The sequence below is a fragment of the Colletotrichum abscissum genome (genome assembly GCF_030869225.1).
Source record: "Colletotrichum abscissum strain IMI 504890 chromosome Unknown Scaffold_2.1, whole genome shotgun sequence".
NCBI lineage: Eukaryota > Fungi > Ascomycota > Sordariomycetes > Glomerellales > Glomerellaceae > Colletotrichum > Colletotrichum abscissum.
This window is the reverse complement of record NW_026850098.1, coordinates 742,159-758,300: the sequence shown is the minus strand read 5'-3', so window position 1 is coordinate 758,300 and position 16,142 is coordinate 742,159. Positions and strand designations below refer to the sequence as shown.

The following is a 16,142-nucleotide window of genomic DNA, read 5'->3' as shown; positions in this document are numbered from 1 at the left end:
GAATCCCACGGTGACGGTTCACAACTGCGAAGTTGTCATCGGAAATGAGACGGACATTGTTCCTTAAGCGTCACTCGGAAGGATAGAAGGGTCAGCGTTCTCGACCAGCATCTGTACATACTCATCGAACCAAGCACCAGCCCTAGGTGCACCCTCAAGACCACAGCGTCCGTCGCTCTCGCCACCTGGCTTCACCCACACGATGGAGTCAATATGGGTGTTGTTCACCGGCGTGCCGGGCTGCATACCGAACCCGGCCGGATGGACATTGCACCATTCACCCCACTCGGCTCTGCTGTTGGAGACACGGCCTTGGTCGATGATAAACCGGGATGGCAGACCTTCAGCCTCCAGGTAGGGAGAAAGGGATAGCGCGTAGTTGTTCTCGTCATACGAGTTGCTCCATTCTGTGTAGTTGGCGCGGGGGTTGGCGTGGAAGGGGTTGTAGTTTGAGACGTTGGTCGAGAAACCGCGGATCTTGGTGTTATTGCCGGCCTTCTGGACGACCTTGGCGAAGAGCTTCGCGGCTATGATCATTGTCAGTAACTCATGTCGTCGGAAAGTGAGTTTTTGTCAATCACGAGACTTACAAGGCTCTAGGTTGTCGTTCCAGCCTAGCCATCCACCATGAGCAGCATCAATGTAGAGGTTGACGTGATCATACTGCAAGCTTGAAATAGCATACGCAATACCATCCTCGTACACCGGTTGCGCCTTGGCACAGAACTCGATTCCTAAGTTCGTTACAAGGTTCGCCAAGGAATCCGGCTCGAGAACAACGGCAAAGGTCAAGTCACTGGCAGCAGCCAGCTTCTCTGCGTATGGCTTGACAAAGGTCTCCTTGTACAACTCAAGCCCGTTGTTCTCGCTGCTAAATTCGCCAGCACTCTCTCCTGCACTGCAATCTCTGTCAGGGAGGTCGTAGAGTACCAGACCGACAATTTGCTGCTCGCCCGTCTTAGACTGAACGGCACGGGCTCGTTCGATAGCCGTGTCGATATTTGCTAGACCAGAAACGTCCGCAATCCAGACAAATGTACCGATATCTTGGATGGTTCGGACCTTGCCTGCGTTTACAGTGTCACCCTTGGCGACGAAGGCATCATGAGTCTGTTCAAGCTTATCGGCCCAGTCTGGGTTGGCGTAAAGCTTCTTCCCGTCGAAGGGGTTTGTTGTGTCGTTGCCGGTGCCTGCACGGCGGAAGTGATGTCCTCTCGTACCAAAGCGAGGTGATGCCGATACTGCTCCTAGGGTAGAAAGAAGAGTTAGAAGTGAAGCGAAATGCATTTTGACGATTGTCTGAATGAGCAGCTACTCGACCGGCGGGTTTGCTTGCGTGGATGTCAACTCATTCGCAATATCTTCTCCGTGTAGCAAACTCGCTGCTTCTTATACCTCGAGAGCTGGTCCAGTGATCACGTTTGCTACGGCAGTGTCTCTCCCATACCGGAGTGAATGTCTCCAGGTCAAGAACGGAACCAAAGGCGCCTCGCTACAATGCGACGGTTATGATTTACCAAAGGGCCGTCAACACAGTTCTCCATCCGAGAAGCCTAATTGAGAGAGGATCGACGCACAATCCAGGGCAAAGCGCCAGACTCGATGCATTATGCGATGGTGAAATGTGAGAAATAGATTGCAGGCCGAAAAATCGTTGGGTTCCGGCTGCCGTCCCTGGCAGGTGGCTAAGATCTGATTTGTCGGAAAATAACAAGATGCTCGAATTGCCGAGCTAGGCCAAGATCCTTGATTGGAACCGACGGCTTCTCTTCCGAACTCCCAATTCGGAGCCACCTACCTGGTCACTCACCTCTGGACAACTGGCCTTTTGGACTTTCTATTGTGAGCCTGTAACTCAACAGCACTAAAATTGATTGTTTCAGAAGCATACTCACTGGCTATGGAGAGTTATGCACGTGATTTTTGACACTCCTTGATTCGGGATATCGGGCTGGTGAACCGTCAACCCACAAGGCCCAAGGACAGTTACATACCGTAGTCTACCTATTGAGATACACGAAGCTCTTCTGATTGTGTTACTGCTGTTCGTTTGTAATTGTCTTAATCAGCTTATCAGATGGCATCTTACCTACCTCAGTGCGCCAGGGTCTCCAACGTTGATGGAAGGGCTCACTCACACCATCTAGCAAATATTCTGCCAGTGGCTAACACTCATATTCGTGGGACTATTTGAACAGAATTGAGTCGATTATATGTATAGAATCTTGGACTCTGTCAGATGTTTCTATTGCTAATGGCTCTCTCCATCTTGCAAAACCAGGATCTTTAGACCGAACAAGAATCTTTGAAACTAGAGCATAACAACACCGGGCCTTATACGCCCTTTTTTGCTTATCATAATCGTCATTCTGTGTTTCATTCGGGTGCTTCAGTTGCGGCATGAAATTATACGAGCGAAGGCATAAGAGCTCAACATGTTATGCTTTTGACATGTTATGCCTTCTTCGCCTACAAGTAGTCATCACCCGTGAGACGACCCATTACTGGTGAGATTTCTCTCTGTAAGCGACAGTCTTGATCATACACACCCTTCTTGTTCTATGAAAAGATGATTAGTATACCAGGATCACTGCAAATCGCTTACCTATGTTGGGACAATAAGTATCTTACTTCTAAGAGTACTTACCTACAGGAGAGTGTCTGACAATCCATAGAGTCCTAGTACCTACTTGAAACGACGTGTACGACATCCCACTTAATCAAACATCAGGAGTAGAAGGAATGTCAGTCACCAGGGGGTCGTCATCCCAGCTGTATCTCACGATGGTTTCAATGCCTCCATTGTCGTTTTATGTCAATGGCTCCGGAGGGATAATTGATGTCAAGGTTTTGCCAGCAAGCGTCCCATGATCCGTTCAATCCTCCCAACGGCGCCGACCAATTCGTTCTCTCCAGGTTGATTGTCACACGAGCTAAGGTAGAAGACGATCCTTGCAGGTGTCAGCATATTAGCGGGCATCCTACCAGCCAAATCGACGAGTTATATGCAGCCCAGCAGCCAACCATCTGACCGCTAGCTTAACGCGGAAATCCCATGAAACATAAGACGCGTATTTCAGCAGCTTATCTTCATCTAAGAAATGATTTGACAGTGAAGTGGTTCCACTGCCACTATGGTTCCTTTTTCCTTATACGCGAGAAAGAGGTTGCTAACGCCCTCGCGACACCCTAGTGGTTCTAGCGCTGATACGATCTACCGAATACGGTCAGCATTTCGTACGCGAAGGATCCTAGGCGGCTGCGTAGCAGGGTCCCTCAGTAAGCTTTCCTCCGCCTCCGTCGGCGAATTTTTACTCCCTGATTGCACGTCACCGCTAAGGTTTGCGAAAACGATAGGACTGAAGGGCCCCAGAGACACGTGGGGAACGCGGAGAAGGCGTTCGTGGAATCCGTAGTCCGTTCGAACTGTGTGACAGATTGCGACGTTCAGGGTTCAGCTGGGGTCGTACAGCGTACAAAGATCCGACTGCCCCGCAAGACAAACTTGAGACGTTTATCGATCTCGTCGAAGTCCATCATCAGTGTGTTCTCTTTGAAGCATCGATAATATGTTGTGGCTACTGTGGGCGCCAGTCGCTCTCGCGGCTGTAATCATCGCAGTGGATCGACTGCGTAAGAAGATAAAGCCGAATTACGGGCTTCCACTCGTTGGATCTCCTAATGAACGGAGCCTGTCTTCCGCTATTATCGATGGCTATCAAAAGGTGATTTTGCCGGGCTTCCTGTACTTCCTACTGAATCGTCAACTAACCGAGACTCGAATGACAGTATCCAGACACGGCGTTCGTGGTTCCAAGCGACCCCCCAAGGGTCATGCTTCCAATGAACCTATACCAAGAGGTTATCCAAGCACCAGACTCTGAGATGTCCTTCGCTGCTGAGATTTACGACATCTTCCTCGGCCGCTACACTCACGTCGGCGAGAGTCGATGGGAAGTAATCGAGGCCGTACGAATCGACTTGACAAGGAATATGTCTGGTGTTCTCCGGCCAATTCAGGAGGAAGCTAAATTCGGCTTGAGTCAGCTAATTGGAAATTCGGCAGAGTGGAAGACTCTCAATAGCTACCATCTAGTTCTCCGCATGATCGGGTTGATGACTGGCCGGGTCTTCGTTGGCATGCCCTTGAGTCGCGAGGAGGACTGGATTAGGGCTTCGATTACCTTCGCTACAGATGTGGGCAAAAGTCGTATGGCTGCCCTCCGATGGAACCCGTGGATCAGGCCTTTTGTCCTCCCGTTTCTTCCTGAGGTGCGCCATACGCGCCGAGCGCTTCAAAAAGCAAACGAGCAGATGCGACCTTTGGTCAAGGAAGTTCTCCGAAGTGAGAGCTTGCCTGACGAAAAGCCGGCGAAACCAGGTGCTCCTGGGGCTTTCGTATCGTGGATGATGAAGTATCTGACTGCCGAGGAGAAGACTCCAGAGACAATGGGGACCAACCAGATGTTGCTTTCGTTTGCTGCCATTCACACAACTTCCGGCACAACCACACTGGTATGAATCTAGATTACATGCTGAATGGTCCAAAGTTCGAGTTAACGTTTCTCAGGCTCTTCACGACTTGCTTGGCCGCCCCGAGTACATCGAGCCTCTGCGTGAGGAGATCGAAGAAGTCATCAAAGAAGATGGTGTAGAGAAAGACGAAAATGGGCAAGTGTTTCTTTCAAAGTCTTCTATGGGCAAGTTGAAGAAGCTCGATAGCTTCATCAAGGAAAGTCAGCGCACAAGTCCATTGAGCTTTGGTAAGTTACTCCTATTCTAGTATCAACTTGAGTCCAAAACTCACTTAAGGGAAAAGCCGGCACATCCAGAAGGCTTCGCAAAGATCAAACCTTTTCCAATGGCATGAAGTTGCCAGCTGGAACCGCCATCTCCTTTCCATTATGGGCTGTATAGTAAGTCGTACACGCCTTGAGGCTTCGATGCCAGAGCCCAGGTGAAACTCAAAATCAGAGCGAGGCTCACAAACTCCTAGTAATTCTACCACAACAAAGACCTTCAGCCCAGAGTATAATGCCAAGACTGGCAATGCACCACCAAGCGAGTTCGACGGTTTCCGTTTCGCACGCCTACGAGATCAACCAGGTCGTGAGATGAAGCACCAAGCTGCGACAACTGGACCAGATGCGTTCAACTTTGGGCATGGCCCGCACGCATGTCCGGGACGCTTCTTCGCTGTCTATGTGATCAAGTGCATATTCATTGAGTTGTTAATGAACTATGACATCCATCTGAAGGGAAGTGCCGGTAAGACGACGGAGAGACCACCGAACCAAATCAACAAAATGATCGTGCAACCGAATTTCGGGGCCGAGGTTGAGGTGCGAAAGCGTACTAAGGTTTGAACTCGGGGACTGGCTTTGAACATAAAGGGGGCCGAGATGTTTTAAATAAGACTCATAATCTAGGCGAGACGAGCAGTCAATTTCACTAGCAGCAGAGCGATATTCAAGATTCTAAAGTTTGCAACCAAAAGGGTACCCGGGGCACGAGTCTTTGACTGCTTGGATCACTGATCGAAGTGCAAAAAGATAATGTCAATCGCTGACGGGAATTGAGCCCGACGTGGCTGGTAATGGTCAGTTATTGTGCTGATACTGATGATCGTAGATTGAAGCTTACGGGTCGAACCCACAACCTTGAGATTAAGAGTCTCACGCTCTACCGATTGAGCTAGCCGGGCAGTTGTGAACAACTGCTGGTTGTTGAAGCGGCGGCTTCGTCGGTGGGATCATGTAGATGGGGCACGATACTATCGAGACCCTAGACTCAGGGCACCAAAATTTTCGAATCTAAGTGAGGCCGAAGTGGATCGTTGAACCAGGCCAAACCATGTTAATGTAAAACCCTTGGCGGCGGACCATCGGCTGCGTGATCGACAGGCCCCATCATGAATAAGGAACCGTCAAGTTCGGATGAACCGCCCAACAATTGTGCCCAAGAGACTCTTCGGACGGCGAGAATGCGAGAGGATGGAAATAGAGATCACTCTGCGTGGATTGACGCCATCTGGCATCTGAGCCAAGCAAGTGCCGAGTCGCGGGGGGGTCTCCCTTTTTGCAGCACACGGAGCGTCACACTCCGTCTTCAAATACATGAAGGCCAAGCCCCCTTCCGTCATCCCGGTTCGATGCTTTGAGGCCCCGGCAAACATGCTCAATCAAGAGAGACGGGATGGATGGTGGAGACGCAAAATTAACCTCCGTCACCCCTGGAATCTTAATGATCGCCATACCCTTCCCCGGTGAGCCCCCTACGGCACACGGCGAGATTGACACAACGAGGGGGACAGTTCGGGACGAAGGGAGAGTCGCCCGACTTTCGTTTATAACAAGCATTGATATCCCACCGGCGAAGCCAGTCCTCTAGGTTCTCGGGACGATGCCGTTTCAGCCAATCTTTTCGATTCTCTTCCTTTTCTTGTAACATCCCCGCGTTGATCTTCGGTGAAATCATGGCGAGATCCACGGCGCTTTCTCTCCGTGCTGTCCTCGCGTTTGCCGCTGGCGTGTATTCGCAGAACTGCATCGGCAGCACCGGAGCTAAGGTCTACGAGGCCGAAAATGGGGTTCTCAACGGAACCACCGTCGCGACGGAGCAAGCTGGCTTCACAGGTATGGCACGGTTATCATTTAATACTGATCGCATCGTTCGTTGACTTTTGGTGGTCCACAGGCACCGGCTACGTAACTGGCTTCGAGGATGCCACCGACAAGGTCACCATCAACCTGGACTGCCAGGGCGAAGGACAGAAGCTTTTCGACCTCAATATCAGATACGCTGGTATCTACGGCGAGAAGCGCACGAATGTCATTCTCAATGGCGGTGCCGCTAGCGAGGTGCTCTTGGCCGCGACCGAGACCTGGGCCAACGTCTCCGCCGGTCAGGTGCTGCTCAACGAGGGCAACAACACGCTTGACATTGTAACGCACTGGGGATGGTACCTCATCGACTCCATCACGCTCACGCCCACCGAAGCCCGCGGACCTCACAATGTCAACACGGCTCTCGTCAACGCGAAGGCCAACGCTGATGCCAACGCCCTGTACACCTACCTCCGCTCTATCTATGGCAAGAACATCCTCTCCGGTCAGCAGGAACTCAACTACGCGAACTGGGTCAACGAGACCATCGGCAAGTCACCCGCCCTCGTCAGCGTCGACCTGATGGACTACTCTCCCAGCCGCGTCGAGCGCGGAACTGTCGGTACTGCCGTCGAGGAGGCCATCACCCACCACGAGCGCGGTGGTATCGTCTCCGTGCTCTGGCACTGGAACGCGCCTACTGGTCTGTATGACACGGAGGAGAACAAGTGGTGGAGCGGTTTCTACACTCGCGCCACCGACTTTGATGTCTCAACTGCCCTTGCTGACACCACCAACGCCAACTACACTCTCATTATCCGCGACATCGACGCCATCGCCGTCCAACTCAAGAAGCTTCAGGATGCCGGAGTCCCGGTTCTTTGGCGCCCACTTCACGAGGCCGAGGGGGCGTGGTTCTGGTGGGGAGCTAAGGGCCCCGAGGCATGCAAGAAGCTCTGGGCTCTGGTCTACGACCGTCTCACCAACCATCATGAGCTGAACAACCTCGTCTGGATCTGGAACTCGGTTGCTGCCGACTGGTATCCCGGCGATGATACCGTCGACGTCCTCAGCGCGGATGTCTACGCTCAAGGCCACGGCGTAAGCTTATTTTCATTTTCTTTCCTTTCCCAGAATCCGTTGTTAACATGACCACAGCCCATGACGACTCAGTATAACGACCTCATCACGCTCGGACAGGACAAGAAGCTCATCGCGGCTACCGAGGTCGGCAGCGCTCCCTTCCCCGATCTTCTCCAGGCGTACGAGGCCCACTGGCTGTACTTCTGCGTCTGGAGCGATGGCTTCATCAACAACACCGAATGGAACAGTGTCGATGACTTGAAGAAAGTGAGTAGCATTGCCAACCCCTGTCTGCGCCGTGCTGGGCCTCTGGTACTAACATTTGAACTCAAAGATCTACGAGAGCGAGTATGTCCTCACTCTTGACGAGATTCAGGGATGGAGAGGTTGAGGATCGGGATATCGAGAAGAGCTTGCCTTCTTCTACTACCTTCTCTGTAAATACTTTTACCAAATCAGTGTATAAAAATCAAAGACTGCTGAGTCTTGTCTTCGAATTTCTCCGCGAGAACTCAGTTCGGTCTGTCCGGGGAAACGGCGCCAACCCTGGAGGTGCTGTCTTTGTCAACACACTGGACGAGCCGACGGATGGCCTGATCGGGACTAAGATGAGCGTAGATGAGCTGTTACGCGTCTTTCAACCGGGTCCTGGCCAGCCATCTAGCCCCGAAATTCTAGACCCGAGTTTAGCCCTGCAATACGTCAGGCGCACTTTGGGAGAAAATCCTATGCCTTTGACGTCAGCAGCTTCTGTTATCAAGGCACCGACAAGCAGCGACCCTGTGAGCAGGGACTGGCCTAACGGGACCAGCGGGGAATTTGACGAAGGGGATGACGAAGGGGACGACGAAGAGGATGACGAAGAAGACGATGAAGAGGATGACGAAGAAGACGATGAAGAGGACTACTCAGGGAGTGACATGGAGTATTCCGATATCGAAGGGTTTAAGGAATGGGAGTTTGAAGAGAACCCCAGCGGGTATGTCCCTGGCGAAGAGCTCAGAGTCATGAAATTTTGGCGGAACCGTGTTGTCTATGGACGGCCAACCTGGAGAGACATAAAGGCTTATATGGATGGAGTGCGACTCTGATTCAGACTTCGATGGCGCGTTCTATAATAAAGAGGAACAAGAGTGGGAAATTCGATACAACCCGCGCCGGTTTAGGTAAGGAACACTGGGTGCGACAAAGTATTGGATGGGCTGTCTACGTGTAATATCAATTGTATATCTTGATGGGCTTGAATTTGAACCTGCAAGTTTGCAGCTTGTTCCCGATTATGCTCAACGTGAACAGGAAAGCGACTCTCATCGCCCATTTATCTTGCAGATTTCAATGTCCGCCTTGCAGCCTGCTCTTCGCTAAGGTCGCTTGAGTAGATTTCTTTTAACCAAGTATTCATCTGTGAATTGACCATCTTCGGTAGTCTCGGTTTTGATTTCCGACTTCTGGAGGTCATTACATCGCTTCTTGGCGAGAACCTTGCTCATAAAATGGCACAGTAATAGTAATTGCACGTGACGTCACGCGTCAAAGACGCGATGTGGTCCCGCCTTGCCCAGCCTCAGATTGCCGTTCCTTGTTCACAACTCCATAGACATTCAAGTTGTCGAGACCATACCCCAAATACGGAGACCTTGACACGGGGTACTGAGTGAGTCTATCCCGCGTTACGCTCTTTCAAAGGCAAAGAATATACATCCGCAGGCAACGCAGGCAACGTAGGTAACGTAGAATGCCTGGGAATGGCGCCATTCACGATTGATATGCGGAATGTTTCCGGGGCCATCAATAGGACCGAGATGGAAGAGACGAGCGATAACCCAAGCCAAGAGCTCACTGCAATTTACCGGCGGTTGATAGAGGTCGATCCGACCTTCAAAAAAATCATCAACCACAACCCAGAACTTAGCCTGGAGGACTGGAAAGCACGCAAGAAGGCAAATCCAAACGAGCTCGGCCCTTACTCGGACCTAATCGAGCAAGGATTTGCCCTTCGAGCACACGTTCACGGCATTCTCAACCCGACGGACAGCAGGCTTCTCAACTTGCCTTTCGAGCTCCTAGATCTGATCTGTTCTCACGTCGACGCCGTCTCGGCAACGGAAAACGATTTCACCTGGGCGCAGCCACACAAGAGGCGAAAAGTAGACATTGAAACTCTCCAGTCCCTTCGTCTGTCTTGCCGCCGTCTCTGCGAAGCAGCATCCCCTTACTTGGTTCCTACCATTACGGTCCACGTCACACGGAAATCCCTCGATCGTCTGAATGCAATTTCCCGGCATGCGACCATCGGACGAGGCGTGCGCTGCATCCGCATTCCCCTAGGCTTCTACGATGGACTCGCGGCATACGCACAAGAAAATTTCATTCTCTTGGCGAAGCACGAGCTCCGGAACTTGTTCCGTCGGGAACTCTCGCATGGGATGACGCGTCAGGACATGCTGTCTGACGGCGCAAAAGAGAATCTTCAGGCGATATTCGATCTTTTGGATCGGCTCACCGACGACGAGCCTTGGGATGAGGAGCTTTCAAATGCATTTCACGAAGGATTCATTGGTAAAGCATACGATAAATACGCGCGCCTTGAGGCCGAGCAAAAGCACCTTCACGACGATAGGTGGCACAGCTTCTCCGATCTTGTGTCATTTGCAATGAAGCGGATGCCGAGTGCGACGAGACTGGAGATGAGCGATTCGTTTGAACCGCAGTGGACTCCGCCTGAAGGAGACGCCCTCGTCAACGAAGACGAACTTTACCAGTACCTGATAACTCCTCACCGATGGGAGCACGCAGCCACAGCGGTTACTCAACTCGAAGATGACCTCATGAGCGCTCGACGGCCGTTCGGATTCATCCCAGGCGTTCTCGGAGCTACCGGGGTTTTCCTGACACGGTTTGCTGTGCGAGTCACCCCGATGCACTTCTGGGCTGCATTTGAGACGGTCGGGGATGAGCCGACAATAGATGAATACAATTGGGTTACTGAACAGCTCCGTTGCTTCGAATTCACGAGCAAATACTTGCTCAGCGAAGGCCCTTCCAGAAGACCCCAGGTCACCTGGTCGAAGTTTCACGATGCGGCTGGCTTTGAAGGTTGTGGGAAGCTTCTCAGTGTTCTTACCGCGACGGACAGTCTAGAGCGCATCTCGATCGACTTGGAGGAGTTCAGCCACGATGCAGACACAATCGAAATCGGACCACAAAAACCGTGGCATTTCAACTGGTTTGTCCAAACGCAACCATGGCCCAATCTCCAACGACTCACACTTTCGAATGTGCGTCTCAACTCTCACGACTTTGGCGTGCTTCTTGGCGATAGAGAGATAGAACTCAGTCTGAGCTCTGTTGAGATGGTTCAAGGTACGTGGGAGGAGACATTGGATATGTTGCGGCGCAAAGCCGACGCGAAGCAGCGGGGAGAGCAGGGTCTCGCGCCGCTTAGAATTATGGCTTTGACAAGTCTGTCTGGGGCCGAGTGCAAGGAGATGGGCGAAGATGAGTACCGCGTCTTGAGTCTTGCGGCTCAGAGCTACGTGTGGCATCTTCAAGAGAATAATCCTTTCCGATGGCGTCCAGAGGACTGATGTTCCGCCATGATTAGAGGTAGATCTGGGGAGGACAGTGCTGCAAGCAATTGAAGCTTTTTATGAATCCAAATAGAGACATAATTATTGGACTCCAGTCTCTCGAACCATAGCAAATCGCATCCCTAAGTCAGAATCAACTAAACGCGTCTCATTGCTGTGACTGAAAATGCAACCCCGCACTTTTCGATTGCCCCTCTACCCCGCCAGTTTTTACCCCTCCATAGTACTTGAACAGCGTGAATAGGAAAAGAGACAACATTGGAACCTTCAACCAATCTGGGTTTGTATACGTCAGATTCGATCAAGTACTCAGTATGGAGGACACAACGAAGCCTCATGTAGTTTCATCGGAGCCACTGGTGAGTTGCAATAAGTTAAAATGACGCGTTGATTCAACAAGCACGGCTAATGCGTCTGGTGATTGAACACGCAGGAGATTGGAGATGCTAAATGGATGACGTTGGTCAAGTCGGTTCCCCCTCAGATAATGATCTCATACGAAACTACACTGTAATGTTTAATAGACCTAACCGGACGTTTAGGATCAAGTACAGAGACGTGGATGGTAAAGACCGCCTCTGGGAAGGAGTTGAGAGAAAGACACGCGCAGCAGGCAGCTCAGTCGACGCGGTGCATATCGTTGCCGTGTTAAAGAAAGAAACTGGCCCAGAGCTTCTGCTTCAGCGACAGTTCCGCCCGGCTGTGGGCAAAATCTGTGTCGAACTTCCCGCTGGACTGCTGGACATAGGCGAAACCATCGAACAGTGCGCGATCCGCGAACTCGCAGAAGAGACAGGCTACGTCGGTACCATCAAGCCGGATTCGTATGTGAACAGCCCAAAGCTTTTCGGCGGTAAGTGACCAGTTCGCAAATTAATCTATGTTTTGGAGACTTCCGACGCTAATACTTCTCAAGCCCCTGGTTTCTCCAAGTGTGTCACGCTCAGTCCCTGTCTTGGCTGGCCTTCGAAAGTTGACTCTCCCTAGTTCGTGCTCTGTTATGGTCCATGTTGATATAGACATGCAAGCAGAGGAAAATCGCAACCCCAAGCCGAGCTTGGAAGAAGGAGAGTTCATCGAGTGTTTCTCACTGGCCTTGACCAGCCTTTACGTCGAATGTAGGAGGCTAGAGGCCGAAGGTTATGCTATCGATGGAAAGCTCGGGTCTTTGATAGAGGGCTTTCAAATGTCCCAGGTGTGGCGGACCTAACACCGAATGATTGGACCATGTGGCTTTCAGGGCTCTCTGTCAAATAACAAAGATGACCAGGGTTCTAAAGTCGTCTTGATGGAAATGGTCCCTCTGACATAATCACGCGAATCCTTAGTCACGGGGTGAGAACAGGTTTTCTTAGGGAAAGCCCGAACAAGTCTCTCGGCAATACGAAGGCTACCCAACGGATGAGTTAGTGATGATATTGGATCATGAGGGCGGTATTCACGATGTGCCGAACCATTTGGATCGAAAATCTGTCAAAGGTCTCCTGATACGAAGAGCCCTGTCCGGTTTACATGCTCGAAGGGGTTCACCGTGGTCACATCAGGATCATAATCGCGTAGACTCATAAATCATAGTTCAACCAAGTGCTACGCTCACAATTTGAGAGACGACTTAATGGGGACAACACAGGATGAAGAATTTTCAATGGATGAATGATTGTCAGGATGTGTGAGAGCCACCCCAAATTGGTATCATAACAAAAAGCAAATCAACTTCTACGTACACGCAACTGATCCCACAAACCAATCAGCTTCTACTCAAATCTCAAAAACAAAGAAAGCCAAAAAGGATCATTTCTTTTCCGTACTCGCCGTCGTCTCCGAGTCAACGTTTCCCGGGATCTTTCCCTCCAGCGTGCCCTCCGGCCCAGGCTGGAACTCCTCCTTGGCAACCGGGGGTCCGTGGAAGTTCTTTCTCGCGTAGGCAAAGTACCAGGTGACGGCAATGAAGGCGAAACCGGCAAACACGACGGAGGCGTAGTTCATGGTCGAGGCGTCGACGGGCAAGCTGACGGGCATGCAGAAGATGATGACGGCGAAGCAGATCCAGACGATGCAGATGCAGTTGATGGCGGTGCCGAACTTGCCGAGCGGGTAGGGCGAGTTAGCGACGGCGCGGCGGCGCTGGATGAGGTTGACGAGGACGGGCACGCCGTAGCTGGTGGACAGGCAGATGGTAGCAACACCGGTGAAGGAGTTGAAGGCGGCGCTGGAGCCAAAGTAGATGCAGCCAAGAATCATGTCGACACCCGTAGACAGACCGAGGGCCCAGAGGGGCATGTCGAGCTTGTGGTTGACGCGGCTCCAGAGCTTGTAGCCGGGGATGGCGCCGTCGCGGGCGAAGGCGTAGGTGCAGCGGGAGGCGGCGGTCAGAGCGCCGATGCCGGCAAACATGAGGATGCCGAGGATGAGGAAGAGGAGGCCGAAGCCACCGGCGGCGGAGCCGGTGACGGTCTTGAAGAGGAGACCGATGGGCTGGGAGTTTGCGACCTCGAGGAGCATGGTGACGTCGGGGAGGACGAAGAGAATGGGGATGAGGTAGATGACACCGGTGACGCCGGCGGCGGCGACGGAGAGGACGATGGCGCGGGGGACTTCGCGTTCGGGGTTCTGGACTTCCTCGCACATGGAGGCGACCATGCCGTAGCCGGTGAGGGTGTAGGCGGCTAGTAGAAGTGTCAATTGGGGTGTATTCGTGAGCATAGGGTCATGGCGAACATACCTTGGAGCAAACCGACGAAGAATGACCAGCCAGGAGCCCATCCACTGGCGGAAGCGTCGTAGTGGGTGAAGACAAACTCGGCAGATCTCTTGCTGGGGGCCATGACCAGGATAGTGATCATGATGATGAGAACGGAAGCACCAGTCCAGTAGATGCAGACCTGTAAAAACATTCGTCAGCATTCTTGTTCCGATGCTGATTTCTCATAGCATGTCAAACCCACCTTGTTGATCAGATCCAGGTACCGCGATCCAAACGCATTCACTCCAGCGCAAATCAACATGACAGCCCAGAAGCAGAGCACAGTTTGCCACGTATTGGCAACAAAGTCCTCGTTGAAAACACTAATCGCACTGAGAATCAACTGCGCACCGCTAAAGTTGATACTCAGGGTAACAGTCCAGTTGCCGACGAGGGTAAGCCATCCGTCCACGAAGCTGACGAGCGGCGCCCAGCCGGCGGGGGCGAGCATGGCGGACCAGTAGTACACGCCGCCGGCAGTCGGGTAGACGGCGCAGATCTCGGCGAGGGAGGCGGCGATGCAGAGGGAGATGATGGAGACGAGGACCCAGCCCCAGAGGACGGTGACGGCCTGGCCGTTGGTCAGGGTGATGTACATTGTGGTGCTGAGGCCGAAGGGGACGGCCATGATGGCGAAGGAGAGGCCGAGGATGGACATCATGGACAGGTTGCGCGGGAGCTCGGCCTTGTAGCCCAGCCTGGCGAGGGCCTGGTCGGCGGAGACGCGGGGAGGTGCTTCCATGTTTGCGGTCTCTAGTCGTTGGTGATTGTGAGGTTCTGAGTGTTGGTGGTTGAGGGTATCGTGTGGTGTCAGTCCACGGGTGGTAGACGACTCAATCGAATCGGTAGGACGTCGATTGGCGTATGTAGATGACTTAATGGCTTTGTTGGTCGTTGTAGAACCCCGGATTCGGACAGCCTCGCTCGGTGACGTTTCTCGCCGGGGGGAACGGGGTAGACGGACGAGTTTGCGGGGGAGGAGTCTGGAGATGCGGCAATTGAGGAGCAGGAGTATTAAATGAACGTAATGGAAATGTTGAAAATGCTGGCACAGACACACACGCACTCCACGAAGAAATGGTAGGGGACCGCGTCTTTTTGGCAGTGAAGAAAAAAGACCGCGTGCGTTACATGGGAACCGAGGTGTGTGGTAAGAAAAAGGGGACTAAGCCATTCTTTAGTAGCCCAGACTTTCTCTCTCCCAATTGTCTCCATCAGCTTGTTCGTACGGGACTAGAACTAAACCACGTTCAACACACGCAAGAAGAGTGGTCTCGGTCCAGGGTACAGACTAGACTAGTCTATCCGGCAGTCAAGCTTGAAGCAAGCCAGGCCCGGCCCAGTACCATCTACGGGGACGGGGCGAGTCACACACACATTCAAATGACACAGAAGCGCGGCTACGTCCAATGCGACAAGAAACGGACGGGAGGGCCTGGCTGCGGCCGGGGGGTGGCACTGGTAGGATAGAAGGGGGGAGGGAGACCCCGGCCTTGGGCATGGAGCTCTCTCGTTCAAGACGATGCGCTAATCTTTTGCTCCTCTTCTATTTGACAATTGCCAGGCTGTCAGTAGGAAGGCCGAGAGAAAGAGAGTCTGAAAGAGAGACGAACGAATTGTCCTCCTCGGGTCTCCTCTTTTCTTCCCCCACGCCCCGCAACGACCTGACGGAAGTGAGGAGAGAAAGTGGAAACTGGCCGAGATGCACAGCTCACGATCAGTGGATCTCTCAGCTTGCCCAAGCCTCTTGGGCTGAAGCCGAGTTGTCTGGGCTATTTGTGATGTTCAAATCCGTGAATACGTCAGGTCAATGGTTAAGCAACACTTGGAGTCTTCGACAACACCTGAACAGCTGGTTCCCAATCCGTCAATGGCATGAAATGATGCTTCACTCCAAATGATCGTCTTTATCTACGTACCCACCATCTAAAGTGGGAAACCCGATTGTGGCGCCTTGACAGACGGGGGCGGTTTTAGGTGCAGCCAGCCGGTAACGAGTCTCGAGGAGGGAGAACCTGGATCAGAGGACCACCCACCTCCGGGACCGCGATTATCTTTGGCAGGCTGGCAGCTTCGGGGGCGGCCTTTGATGATTGATTACGATGACAGGCCAGTTCAGGC

General features: G+C 52.4%; 6 protein-coding genes across 6 annotated transcripts; 4 read left to right on the top strand and 2 right to left on the bottom strand.

Moving 5' to 3' along the window:
* Window positions 1-63: 63 nt before the first annotated feature.
* Window positions 64-1,287, bottom strand: CABS01_00952 (endoglucanase-6B; the record flags this gene model as incomplete). Its single annotated transcript, XM_060534333.1, has 2 exons — window positions 64-527; window positions 591-1,287. The coding sequence occupies 2 exons, from the start codon at window positions 1,285-1,287 to the stop codon at window positions 64-66; spliced, it is 1,161 nt and encodes a 386-aa protein (XP_060401411.1).
* Window positions 1,288-3,843: 2,556 nt separating this feature from the next.
* Window positions 3,844-5,366, top strand: CABS01_00951 (uncharacterized protein; the record flags this gene model as incomplete). The annotated part of the gene is made up of 4 exons (XM_060534332.1): window positions 3,844-4,515; window positions 4,571-4,763; window positions 4,820-4,916; window positions 4,997-5,366. 4 exons carry the CDS (start codon window positions 3,844-3,846, stop codon window positions 5,364-5,366), a joined length of 1,332 nt encoding a protein of 443 aa, XP_060401410.1.
* Window positions 5,367-6,475: 1,109 nt separating this feature from the next.
* On the top strand, window positions 6,476-8,779 carry CABS01_00950 (glycosyl hydrolase family 26; the record flags this gene model as incomplete). Its single annotated transcript, XM_060534331.1, has 5 exons — window positions 6,476-6,635; window positions 6,697-7,706; window positions 7,764-7,955; window positions 8,023-8,074; window positions 8,148-8,779. 5 exons carry the CDS (start codon window positions 6,476-6,478, stop codon window positions 8,777-8,779), a joined length of 2,046 nt encoding a protein of 681 aa, XP_060401409.1.
* A 711-nt stretch (window positions 8,780-9,490) lies between these two features.
* On the top strand, window positions 9,491-11,275 carry CABS01_00949 (uncharacterized protein; the record flags this gene model as incomplete). The annotated part of the gene is made up of 1 exon (XM_060534330.1): window positions 9,491-11,275. One exon carries the CDS (start codon window positions 9,491-9,493, stop codon window positions 11,273-11,275), a length of 1,785 nt encoding a protein of 594 aa, XP_060401408.1.
* Window positions 11,276-11,592: 317 nt separating this feature from the next.
* On the top strand, window positions 11,593-12,488 carry CABS01_00948 (ADP-ribose pyrophosphatase; the record flags this gene model as incomplete). Its single annotated transcript, XM_060534329.1, has 4 exons — window positions 11,593-11,637; window positions 11,712-11,737; window positions 11,821-12,131; window positions 12,298-12,488. The coding sequence occupies 4 exons, from the start codon at window positions 11,593-11,595 to the stop codon at window positions 12,486-12,488; spliced, it is 573 nt and encodes a 190-aa protein (XP_060401407.1).
* Window positions 12,489-13,069: 581 nt separating this feature from the next.
* On the bottom strand, window positions 13,070-14,763 carry CABS01_00947 (amino acid permease; the record flags this gene model as incomplete). Its single annotated transcript, XM_060534328.1, has 3 exons — window positions 13,070-13,944; window positions 14,001-14,160; window positions 14,224-14,763. The coding sequence occupies 3 exons, from the start codon at window positions 14,761-14,763 to the stop codon at window positions 13,070-13,072; spliced, it is 1,575 nt and encodes a 524-aa protein (XP_060401406.1).
* Window positions 14,764-16,142: the final 1,379 nt, after the last annotated feature.